The sequence below is a fragment of the Pseudorca crassidens genome, chromosome 1, assembly GCF_039906515.1.
Source record: "Pseudorca crassidens isolate mPseCra1 chromosome 1, mPseCra1.hap1, whole genome shotgun sequence".
In the NCBI taxonomy this organism is placed as follows: Eukaryota; Metazoa; Chordata; class Mammalia; order Artiodactyla; family Delphinidae; genus Pseudorca; species Pseudorca crassidens.
Window position 1 is genome coordinate 53,594,056 of NC_090296.1, and position 12,586 is coordinate 53,606,641.

A 12,586-nucleotide genomic window follows, 5' to 3' on the forward strand; every position below is an offset into this window, starting at 1 on the left:
AGATATTTTAAGTATTAACTTCTGCCTTGCTAACATTTGGCACATTGTATTACTTCCTGTTCTTTGAAGCATACAACTCCTTCAATTTTTGTAACACAACTTTCTGGATCCACATATCTCTCTGCTAATTTATGTTTATTTTCCTTTAGGAGCTTTTATTTTCCTCCAGCCCCATAAGTGATTATATTCAAGAGTAAATTCAAATTTGACATTTTATATGGCTTTGTTTATACTTTCTCTGAGATATCTCAACAGAACTATAGCCTGCAGTCAGCCTTCCATTCTGAGCTTTAGATCCATATTTCTGCTTGGCAATCAGAGACATGCATTTCTGGCCATAAAATAGATAAAATATTCCACAAAACCCTTTCAATGCAAACAACTGAAAATGCTAGAAAATATTCTTAAAATATTATGAAAGCATTACAATATTTATTTAAAAATTCCAGGCCAAACTTATACAAAAATAGTACAGGGAGCCTACTTTTGCCCTTGGGAGCATTTGCTGACATGGACAAATTTGAGCTTCAGTTTTTGATGGCATCTCTGGGCAAGGGATGCAGAACTCCAAACCTAGGGTGTTCCCTGGGAAAGTGTCTACCAATAGAAGTTGGAACTCAAAGGACTGTACCCACAGGGTAAGAGTAGAGCAGAAGTAAACCCAGTCTACACATTCCTACTCTCAAGGGAGTGCAAAGAGCCTTGCCTTTGACGTGAGAAGGATGGAGATGACGTAGGAACCATTCTTGAAGTTATAATCACAAACCAGCTCTTATATATATGGATTTTGAACTCAAATTCATGTGACCCACATGATTAAAATAAAACCTCAAGCAATGAACTTGGATTAATGTGATCCTAGACATTGATGCCAAGAGTTGCCTATGGACACAAATCTCTAGAGGAGGAAGCCATCATCTGAGGCATGAAGTATCCTCATAAATATTTTTTAAAGGACAATGAGTAGCACAGAGTTAAAATTAACCAAGAATACACAGGAACAAGGTACCCTGAGAGAAAACCAGCAGAAAAGCCCTGTCAATACTATAATTGGGGGCTTCCCTGGTGGCACAGTGGTTGAGAATCCGCCTGCCAATGCAGGGGACACGGGTTTGTGGCCCGGTCCGGGAAGATCCCTCGTGCCGCAGAGCAGCTGGGCCCATGAGCCATGGCCGCTGAGCCTGCGCGTCTGGAGCCTGTGCTCCACAATGGGAGAGGCCACAAGAGTGAGAGGCCCACATACCAAAAAAAAACAAAATACTATAATTGGAAATATCAGATGGTATAAAACAATTACTTTGTTTAAAGACAAGCGTTACTACCTTTGCAGGTAATGGGAAAGTATTAAAACAGTGGTATAAAAGGTATACCAAAGGACTACACACATTTAGAAATGAAAACTACATTATTGTAAATAACACAATGCAGATTAAGCAGAGATAAAGAAGAATTAGCTCAGAGAATTTATTCATGCAAAAACCTCAAGAAATGGTTGGAAGAGAGATTAAAAGACATGGAAAACAGAATAAAAAGGATTCTCAATTGAGAACAGAAAGAGAACAATACAGGTTTATTTGAAGAGCTAATGATGAGAATTTTCCAAAAATTTCCTAGATGACAGACACCAAAGTTTAATCAAGAGATTTAAGAAGCCCAGCAAATTCCAAACTATAAGTAAAAAGAAATCTTTACCTAGAAACATTATATTGAAGCTGTAGAACATCAGAGCAAAAAAATTCTGAAAGTAGCTGGAGGAAAAAAAGATGTTCACTTCAAAGTATGAGACTTTGAGCTTACTTTTCTACAGCAATAATGGCCATCTGAAGACAATGGAATTATATCCTGTTGTGCTGAAAGAAAATAACTGCTAACCTATAATCCTGTGTACAAGGAAAATATCTTTTAAGAATGAGGTTAAAAGCCCAGAGAGAAACCCATGCACATATGGTCACCTTGTCTTTGATAAAGGAGGCAAGAATATACAGTGGAGAAAATACAGCCTCTTCAATAAGTGGTGCTGGGGAAACTGCACAGCTACATATAAAAGAATGAAATTAGAACACTCCCTAACACCATACACAAGAATAAACTAAAAATGAATTAAAGACCTAAATGTAAGGCCATACGCTATAAAACTCTTAGAGGAAAACATAGGCAGAACACTCTATGACATAAATCACAGCAAGATCCTTTTTGACCCACCTCCTAGAGAAATGGAAATAAAAACAAAAATAAACAAATGGGACCTAACTAAACTCAAAAGCTTCTGCACAGCAAAGGAAACCATAAACAAGACGAAAAGAGGACCCTCAGAATGGGAGAAAATATGTGCAAATGAAGGAACTGACAAAGGATTAATCTCCAAAATTTACAAGCAGCTCATGCAGCTCAATAACAAAAAAACAAACAACCCAATCCAAAAATGGGCAGAAGACCTAAATAGACATTTCTCCAAAGAAGACATACAGATTGCCAACAAACACATGAAAGAATATTCAACATCACTAATCATTAGAGAAATGCAAATCCAAACTACAATGAGGTATCACCTCACACCAGTCAGATTGGCCATCATCAAAAAATCTAGAAACAATAAATGCTGGAGAGGGTGTGGAGAAAAGGGAACACTCTTGCACTGTTGGTGGGAATGTAAATTGATACAGCCACTATGGAGAACAGTATGGAGGTTCCTTAAAAAACTAAAATTAGAACTACCATACAACCCAGCAATCCCACTACTGGGCATATACCCTGAGAAAACCATAATTCAAAAAGAGCCATGTACCACAATGTTCATTGCAGCACTATTTACAATAGCCAGGACATGGAAACAACCTAAGTGTCCATCAACAGATGAATGGATAAAGAAGATGTGGCACATACATACAATGGAATATTACTCAGCCATAAAAAGGAACGAAGCTGAGTTATTTGTAGTGAGGTGGATGGACCTAGAGTCTGTCATACTGGGTGAAGTCAGTCAGAAAGGGAAAAAGAAATACCGTATGCTAACCCATATATATGGAATCTAAAAAAAAAAAAATAGTCATGAAGAACCTATGGGCAAGACGGGAGTAACACACAGACCTACTAGGGAATGGACTTGAGGACACGGGGAGGGGGAAGGGTAAGCTGGGACAAAGTTAGTGTCATGGGCATATATACACTACCAAATGTAAAATAGATAGCTAGTGGGAAGCAGCCGCATAGCACAGGGAGATCAGTTTGGTGCTCTGTGCCCACCTAGAGGGGTGGGATAGGGAGGGTGGGAGGGAGGGAGACGCAAGAGGGAAGAGATATGGGGACATATGTATATGTGTAACTGATTCACTTTGTTATAAAGCAGAAACTAACACACCGTTGTAAAGCAATTATACTCCACTGAAGATGTTAAAAAAAAAAAAAAAGAATGAGGTAAAATGTATATTTTTTGAAAATCAACATCATAAAGTGTACTAAATATAATTCAATATGATATACTTTAGGTGAAAGGAAAGTGTTCACAGATTTGGTAGGTCTGTGATGAAAGAAGGAATTAAGGGCAAATAAGCTAACATATATCTGGGTAATTTAAAAAATAGTGCAAGTATAAAGTATGATAATGTCCAATAAATTTTTTAAAAATGAGGGAATTAAAGTTCATGACTCAATGACATATGTCAGAACAGGAATAAAAGGAACAAAGTGTTCTAAGATTATTTTGTCTAAGAGGATGGTAAAGGTATTAATTGATGTTTTGGGATAACTTAAGTAGGCATGTTGCATGCTTTAAGACAATCAATAAAATAATAGAAACAGAGCAGTTAAGTTCCCAACTAGTAGCAGGAAAAGGGTTAGAATAATGATATAATCCATTAATACAAAGAAAACAAGGAAAGAAAGATCACAAAACAAACAGAAAGAATAAAATAACAGGAAACACTTGTACCCAAATATATCAGTATATTAAACTGAAATGATTAAAGTGCTAAGTACTCTGGGTAGAAGAAAAAGATTGTTTGACTTTTTTGAAAAAATAGAATATAACAATGTGCTGTTTAAAAGAGGTGCTAGTAAAATATAAGGTTACTGAAAGTATAAAAGGATGGAAAAGACATAACATGTAAATATTAACTAAATGAAAGCCGAGGTAACTATATTAATATGAGACAAAATAGAGTTTTAAATATTAAAACATTAATAGAGATAAAGGAGATAACTCACAAAGATAAAAGTTTCAAATCATCAATAACATAAAGGCGATTTAAATTTGTATGTAATGAATAGCATTGCCTCAAGTTATGTAGAGCAAAAAGGAGACAGGACTACAAGAAGAAAATTTTTAAAAGCTACTACCCTTTTAGAAGAGTTCAACACTTTCTTGTACGTTAATCCAAGTAGAATAAATGGGGCAAAAAAAAAAAAAAAAAACCCTAACAACTATATAAATGATATGGACAACACAGTTATCAGACTTAACCCAATAGATCCACATCACATCCCCAAACTACAGACTACTCCTTTGAAAGCACAAACAGGATAAAAATCGATCATATTCTGGGAGATAAAACAAGTTTTAACAAATTTCAGTTGATTTAATATATATGAATTGTTTTCTCTGAATATGATTCAGTTAAGCACAAAATCAGAACAAAGAAAAAATAAAACATAACCATATGTTTGGAAATAAAGAAGTACTTGGGTGCACAAATTCAACATGTCCACCAAACTCCAAACTACCCCTCCTTTCTTCCCTGTCTTCATCATTCATCCCCCTCTTGTCTAAGGCATCATTTATGGTCCCATGACATTGCCTTAGTTCAGGCCTTCTCTTTGAGTTTCTTCTCTTTGAGGTTCATGCTCCTCCTATCTGCCACAGTATGCCTTCTAAAAGATTGGTTTAATCATATAAAGGCTTTATTTAAAAATTTTTTAAAGACCCTCAGTACCAACAGGATAAAATTCAAACTCCATAACATGACATTCAAGGATCCTTGATAGAGCCTCTGCTTTTCTTTTCATCTTTATTTCTTCCCAAGCCTTCGTGCACCTTTTATGCATCAGTTATGCTATTCACTTATACTTCCCTAAACACCCTGTTCTCCCTGTCTCCTCCTTACCTTTGCACCTACTTACCCCTCTACCTGGGATGTCCTCTCTTACTATTCACCCACCTGACCATTTCCTATATATCCTGGGAGATACAATTCAAGTATCACATTCCTTGCCTGGTCAATCCTCATAGTGTTATTCACTTCTTCACTTTCTACCCTAGAATTGTTTTTTGTACTTCAGTTTTTTAAATTAGCTATTTAAATGTCTGTCTATTGCGTTAGAGCATAAACTACATGCTGATAGGATTTTTTTCTTGTTCATTTCTTTTTCTATTCTTAGCACTTATATAAGGAGGGCTCAAAAATTGAATTTATGAATAAAATTAAAATTCTTACGGTAGCTTAAACATATTTGTGGAAAGAAGCAAGAAGGGTCAGTCAATATGTTGGCTATGAGAAAGGAGAGCAATATTATAAAAAGTAGATGGAATGACATGTAAAGAATATCAGATGGCACGTTTGGTGTGGTAGTCCTAAAACCTTTTAGCATCCTGAAGGAAGGGCTTCCAGGTGGAGTTGTACAGCTTTTATACTGCACAACTCAAGAGGGTGCCATACATGAACCATGTCATTAGAGCCCAGGAAATAATTGTTATTTATTATGACAGTTGGGAGTCATCATTAAGAAAAGACCTATATTTTGCATACCCTAATGAGAGAAATGTGTAACACCTTTTGGAAATCTTCCCATCAAAAACAAAAAGATTAGGTACCTAATGTAGCAAGTTTTGATTGTATGGGGAAAAAAACTCACAATTAAGCCAAATAAATGAGCCATTGCAGTGGGTTGAAATCCATATCCACCTGTGGTATAATTTGCAAAGTTTGTTTAAGGTTTACGCATGAATATTATGACTTGCAGTCAAATTCTTTCTGACTGAATAATTTAGAAAATAAATTTATATACTTGTGTTACCCATTTTATTAAATAATTGGTATCCAGAAGCCCAAGGACTGAGCCTCATATGGGATAATTAGAATTCACTGACTTGAACCAATGGCTTCGTCTGCTTCAGAATTTCATGCTAGTGTGGATACTCTGCTTTTATACCCAGAACATCATTTGCTTGCTAACAGTATAAACCAAACATACTTACGACATTTTTTTCTGGGAAGCAACTAGAAAGAAAAAATAAACTCTGCTTAGTTTCACCTGCAAATGCTTTTTTAAAGCAATGAGTCTTATTCATTGCCCACACTCGGGAATCACGTTTCCCTACCCAAGCTGAAATTCCCAGGTCTAAATATGTTCTCCACCCACCTCTTAATATTCCTTCCCTGTTGCTAGATGTATTCTTGAAAATAGCTTCTCACAGTAAGAGTAGCCCCTGGCTTATTGCAAACCACATATTTTATCTGTTTTAATATCTCTTTTCTACAGATCCTCCTGCTGTGGAACCAGCATTTCTGGAAATCCGGCAAGGACAAGACCGCAGTGTCACTATGAGCTGCAGGGTCCTGAGAGCCTATCCAATACGGGTGCTGACCTATGAGTGGCGCTTGGGAAACAAATTATTACGGATGGGTCAATTTGACTCTCAAGAATACACAGAGTACCCAGTGAAGAGTCTTTCCAACGAAAACTATGGGGTTTATAATTGTAGCATCATAAATGAAGCTGGAGCAGGGAGATGCAGCTTTCTTGTTACAGGTAAGATGCTGAATATTTTGCATTTTTTTTTTTTTTTTTTTTTTTTTAGATCTTGGGAGTTTAGGCTTATGTCAGTATAAGAATGAAAGCATTTTGCAGATCCATGGAGCATACCATGAACAGCTTGACTGTTCATATTTAGAGCTTCTACTCATTTATTTTCAAGGAAAGTCTATTTTAGTAGTTAAGATAGTTAATGTGCCTATAAAATTAGAAGTTTATGTGAATTCAAATAGAGTTGGTGATGAGGTTGGTTATGTTGAGTGTTTCAGTAATAAAGTGACAAACCTTAACTAGCTTTATTTAGATCAAATTGCAAATATTAATACATGTTTTCTTTTGCAAGTTTAAAATCCCTTGCAATCCAATACCTGTTCTGGTTTTAATAGTAGAGAGTGATTTCTTTCTTTTTCTTGTTTATTTATTTATTACCTCTTAATGTATGGTGAATCTTCATTTTGTCCCTGGCTTACCATAGGACCACAGATATTCAAAGGGAAATCAATATAGTTGTATCTGGTATATAATGAATTAGAGAGAATTATCATTTTTGGTATCATTATCTTTTAATGTATTTAAGGAAATATTAAATCTGTATTAAATTATACATGTTTATTTAAATTATTTTGGTAATCTAAAGTAAATCTGTGTAATTTTTGAGCTAGGGTTTAGGCATACATTAAAAGGATATACTCCTTTTCATTATTATTTTGTTCTAGATAAAATTAGTTGAAACGGTTATAGTGTTTATGCTACTAAAAGAAGAAACTGGACATTGTATGTTATCTGAAAAGCAATCATAAAAATCATGATTAAAATGTTTCAGAATTAATTAAATCTTGTTCATTGGTAATATAAATTCTTATTAATAAGTTCTTACTCATAAGAGAGCTCTCTAATATGGGTTGCCTTGAGACATTTTTGCTTCCTGAAATGGGATATTAGGTGGATAAAATACAATTGACTAACCAAAGAATATGAAGACATCCTCTCTGCTGGATCTTGCCACTTCTTGGTTTTGCAATCCCTTTTATTAACATTCAGTTGAACTTAAGGTTTTTCTACTTTGATACTTAAAATAAACTATTAAAATGAAATAAAAAATCCCTAGGACAATTACTTACATGGTGATTTAATTTTTCTTCCTAGGAATATTTACAAGGGTAAGAGAATGTACTCTATTACTCTATGGGGTAATTTAAATGGCATAATATACTTTCATTCCTTATTTATATGTTATTATCCCAAGCAATAAGAATCCTTCAAAGGCAATTGTTTTTCACATATTGGTACAAATGGAGCACTTTACTTTCTTTCATTAACCCTCCAAAATAAAAATACTCGATAAAATTAACTAAACCCCTTTCTTCAATCTTTTTGGCTTTATACACATTCTGATTTTCTCTGGTGACACTGTTTTCTAACTTTGACTGGTTTAGACCATGCTGCCTCTGCAAGATTTTCATTTGTTCTCTATTATATGATCCAAATCCTATTTTTTGAACTAGAAGACAAGCTGAGACCAGAATAAACACTAGCTCCATTCTCCCATTCCAGATCCATGGGGTGCAGTAAGTAGATTTCAGTAGTTGCAGGAAGGAATAAACCTGTTGTGGTTGCCCCATAGGGGGAGAGGAAACATCCCCGTGCATTAATTTGTTTCCAGTGTGCATTTTTCGATCTCCAGGTCAACCACATTGTTTCAAGATCTCCACATAAAATCTAATAAAGTTTTGGTTTTTTTTTTTTTTTTTTTTTTTTTTTTGCGGTACGCGGGCCTCTCACTGCCGTGGCCTCTCCCGTTGCGGAGCAACAGGCTCCAGACGCGCAGGCCCAGCGGCCATGGCTCACTGGCCCAGCCGCTCCGCGGCATGTGGGATCCTCCCGGACCGGGGCACGAACCCGCATCCCCTGCACCGGCAGGCGGACTCTCAACCACTGCGCCACCAGGGAAGCCCCATCCTCTACTTTTCTTTTGATATATTACAACATTCAGATTGACATTTTGGAACTACTCTTTTCTCCATATTCAGCACCAGCAGATCAGACACATAACCAAAATTAGACAGATCCTAGAGAACAAATTAAGCAAGAGTGAGACATTTTTATGAAAGGGAGTACATGCTATCACTCAATGAATGTAAAGAAATTGAGGATGACTGAGAACTGTGATATGCTTAAGACAGGCTGTTGGATTACTCTAACATTACTTAGTTCTAAAGAATGAAAAGGATGAAATAACAACCAAGTCAAATTTGACTCCAAATCACAACGTTTTATTCTTGTTTTCTAAAGTCAGATTGAGTTATGTAGTAACCAGATAGAAAATGTATTTTATTCTCTGGTAATGCATACGTTTGTGCTATTCAGCTGGTTACTTGTCTGTTATGAATGTCTAAACATGAACAGCATAACATTGTAGAAAAATCATTAGAACTATCAGAAGTAAGAGCAAATGAACTAATGGAAAAATATCTAATAAAATTCCCTGTGATAGGGCTTCCCTGGTGGCACAGTGGTTGGGAGTCTGCCTGCCGATGCAGGGGACACGGGTTCGTGCCCCAGTCTGGGAAGATCCCACATGCCGTGGAGTGGCTAGGCCCGTGAGCCATGGCCTCTGAGCCTGCGCATCCGGAGCCTGTGCTCCGCAACGTGAGAGGCCACAACAGTGAGAGGCCTGCGTACCGCAAAAAAAAAAAAAAAAAAAAAAAAATTCCCTGTGATAACTCTAAAAGGCAAAAAATTTCAACGTCAAATATTTTTCAGAGCCAAAATTCTGTTACATTTATTAGAATTTTACTTATGATGATAACAGGTAGACTAATGGATCCCAGTGTTTCAGCCAGCATTATGAATTACAGTTATGTTAAAACTATAGAGCAGAAAATGCATTATATGTCCTAAGAACTCTTGATGTATTCTATGGTGTACGAAGTGATTCCACTTGTATTCTTTTCATTCAAACAATTCTGCTATGTGTGTAAAAGAAGCAGTATCACCCTTGTATGAAAGGTAAGCTAATAGAGGCTAAGGAAACCAAAAGTAAAATGTGTATCTTCTGACTGTAAATTGAAGCTCTTTTTGACACACCTCAGTAACTCTTTTTTTTTTTTTTTTTTTTTTTTGCGGTACGCGGGCCTCTCACTGTTGTGGCCTCTCCCGTTGCGGAGCACAGGCTCCGGACGCACAAGCTCAGCGGCCATGGCTCACGGGCCCAGCCGCTCCGTGGCATGTGGGATCTTCCCGGACCGGGGCACGAACCCGTGTCCCCTGCATTGGCAGGCGGACTCTCAACCACTGCGCCACCAGGGAAGCCCTCAGTAACTCTTTTATTAGTGGTTCTAAAGGAATTTTTGGATAATTAAGCTAGATAAAATGTAGATGAATCCATGCTGAACCTAAAAAAGTAGAAATAAAAATGTAAATATTAATTAAGGAAATAATACTATCACTTAGCAAAACTTTTACCAAAATATTTACTTTAATATTGAATCTAATTTATGCAATATTTTAGAGATGGAACAGAAAGGGCGGATTAGAGGAAGGCTTATAGGAGTTTGTGTTGATTCCATCCTAGTCCTTACCTGAAGATTGGGATGCATAGATAAGGTGAAACTGTTGAGGCTTAGCACACTCTTCTATATCAGGTTCAGAGCAGAAAAGTGACAGTAGAGTTCAAGCAGTGATGGAGAAAGCTAGAATTTTCAACTTAGCAAAGTAGGATATACCTTCTTAAAATTCCGAACATCCTGCTGAGATATCAGAATGATTAAGCCTTAGGAGTCAGGGCCTTGCTTGAAAATAAAGACTTATTCTAGATTCTCCCAAACAAAGGCTAACACCAAGCCCCGATAAGATTCATGGAGAGGTAGAATTTGGAAGTAGAGTTCCACCAATTTGTAAGAGCAAGTCTCTATGTTCTCCATACATCTCACCCTGATAAAATGTAAAAAGGCAGAATACAAAAATTTGAAGTGATTAGCAGGTAGCTGAATTACCTACTAGAATAAACATCGACACTCTTTAGAGGAAGAGAGCATAGTCCAGTTATCTATAATATATTATACAATATGTATTACACATTACAATGTAATAATGTAGTGATAATTACTAACAATGCTCAATAAATAATAAAAATTACCTGACATGCAAGGAAAATAGGAAAGTGTTACCCTTAGTCAAGAATAACAGTGGTCATGGGACTTCCCTGATGGTGCAGTGGTTAAGAATCCTCCTGCCAATGCAGGGGACATGGGTTCAAGCCCTGGTCTGGGAAGATCCCATGTGCTGCAGAGCAGCTAAGCCCATGCGCCGCAACTACTGAGCATGCGCTCTAGAGCCCGAGAGCCACAATTACTGAGCTCGTGTGCCACAACTACTGAAGCCCATAAGCCTAGAGCCCATGTTCCGCAACAAGAGAAGCCACCGAAATGAGAAGCCCATGCACTGCAACGAAGAGTAGCCCCTGCTCACTGCAACTAGAGAAAGCCCATGTGCAGCAAAAATTACCTAATGCAGGCAAAAATAAATAATATAAATTAAAAAAATAAACTTAAAAAAAGAGAGAGTAACAGTGGTCTTTTAGAAACTAACCCTGAGATGGCCCAGATGTTGGATATAGCACAACCTAGCTATTATAATAATTTCAAAGTATTAAAGGAAAATATGTTCAAAGATTTAAAGATAAATGCAGTATTTATGAGCAAATGCATAAGAAATTTCAGCAGCGGGAAAAAATCCTTTAAAAAATAACCAAATGCAAACAACTATAACTAAAACGGTATAATAACTGGAATGAAAAAATTACCTAAATGGAATGAACAACATATTGGAAAAGGTAGAAGGGTCAGTGAAATTGAAGACAAATTGAAAGAGCTGAGACAATCTGCTAGATAGAAAAAAGATTGAAGACTAAAGAAAAGAGACCTAAGGACCTGGAGGATAATGAAAAATGGCCTAAAATAATTGCAATTGAATTTCCAGACGTTCTAGAAAAGAATGAGAATGGGACAAAAAAGAAAAAAAAAGTTTTTCAAACCCACAGATCCAATCATATCATGGAACACAAACCAAGAAAAAATACAAATAAAACCACACCTAGGCACATCATAATCCAATTGCAGAAAACCAAAGACAGAAAGTTTTCAAAGCAGCCAGAATAAAAATGATATTGTGATGATATGCATGACAGTTACCTTCTCATTAGAAGCAATGTGAGCTAGAAGACAATGACACATCTTTAAATCTTTAAACATCTTTAAAATACTGTCCGTTAATAATTTTATTTCCAGTGAAAATGTGCTTTAAAATAGGGTCAAACAAATATATTTTTCTGGAAAATGAAAGCTGGAGAATTAGTAGTCAGTAAAACTGTACTACAAAATATGCCAAAACATATTCTTCATATTAAAGGGAAAAGTTTTCAGTGGAAACCAGGATCTACATAAAGAAATAATCTTTTCTCCTATGTTTTCTTCTGTGAGTTTTATGTTTTCAGATCTTATATTCAAATCTTTAACCCATTATGAGTTAAATTTTGTGTATGGTAAAAGACACGTGTCGAATTTCATTGTCTTAAATGTGGATATCTAGTTTTTTCAACATCATTTTTTAAAGAGACTATCTTTTCTCTGTTGTATATTCTCGGTACCTTTGAAGAAGATCAGTTGACCATATATGAGTGAGTTTATTTCTGGGCTCTTAACATACACACCTACACACCCACACATGAACACAAGGAAACTTTTGGAGGTGATGGATATATTTATTACCTAGATTGTGGTGATAGTAACAGGAGGTATACGTATGTCTAAATTTACCAAATTGTATTATATTAATTATA

At 36.2% G+C, this 12,586-nt stretch overlaps 1 protein-coding gene across 2 annotated transcripts in view; it reads left to right on the forward strand.

Moving 5' to 3' along the window:
- Positions 1 to 12,586, forward strand: part of MDGA2 (MAM domain containing glycosylphosphatidylinositol anchor 2) — an 829,686-nt gene that overhangs the window by 705,981 nt on the left and 111,119 nt on the right. For both annotated transcript variants that reach the window (XM_067736879.1, XM_067736889.1), the window contains one exon: positions 6,475 to 6,744. In XM_067736879.1, the coding sequence (XP_067592980.1) occupies positions 6,475 to 6,744 (270 nt within the window). The remainder of the gene's footprint in view (positions 1 to 6,474; positions 6,745 to 12,586) is intronic.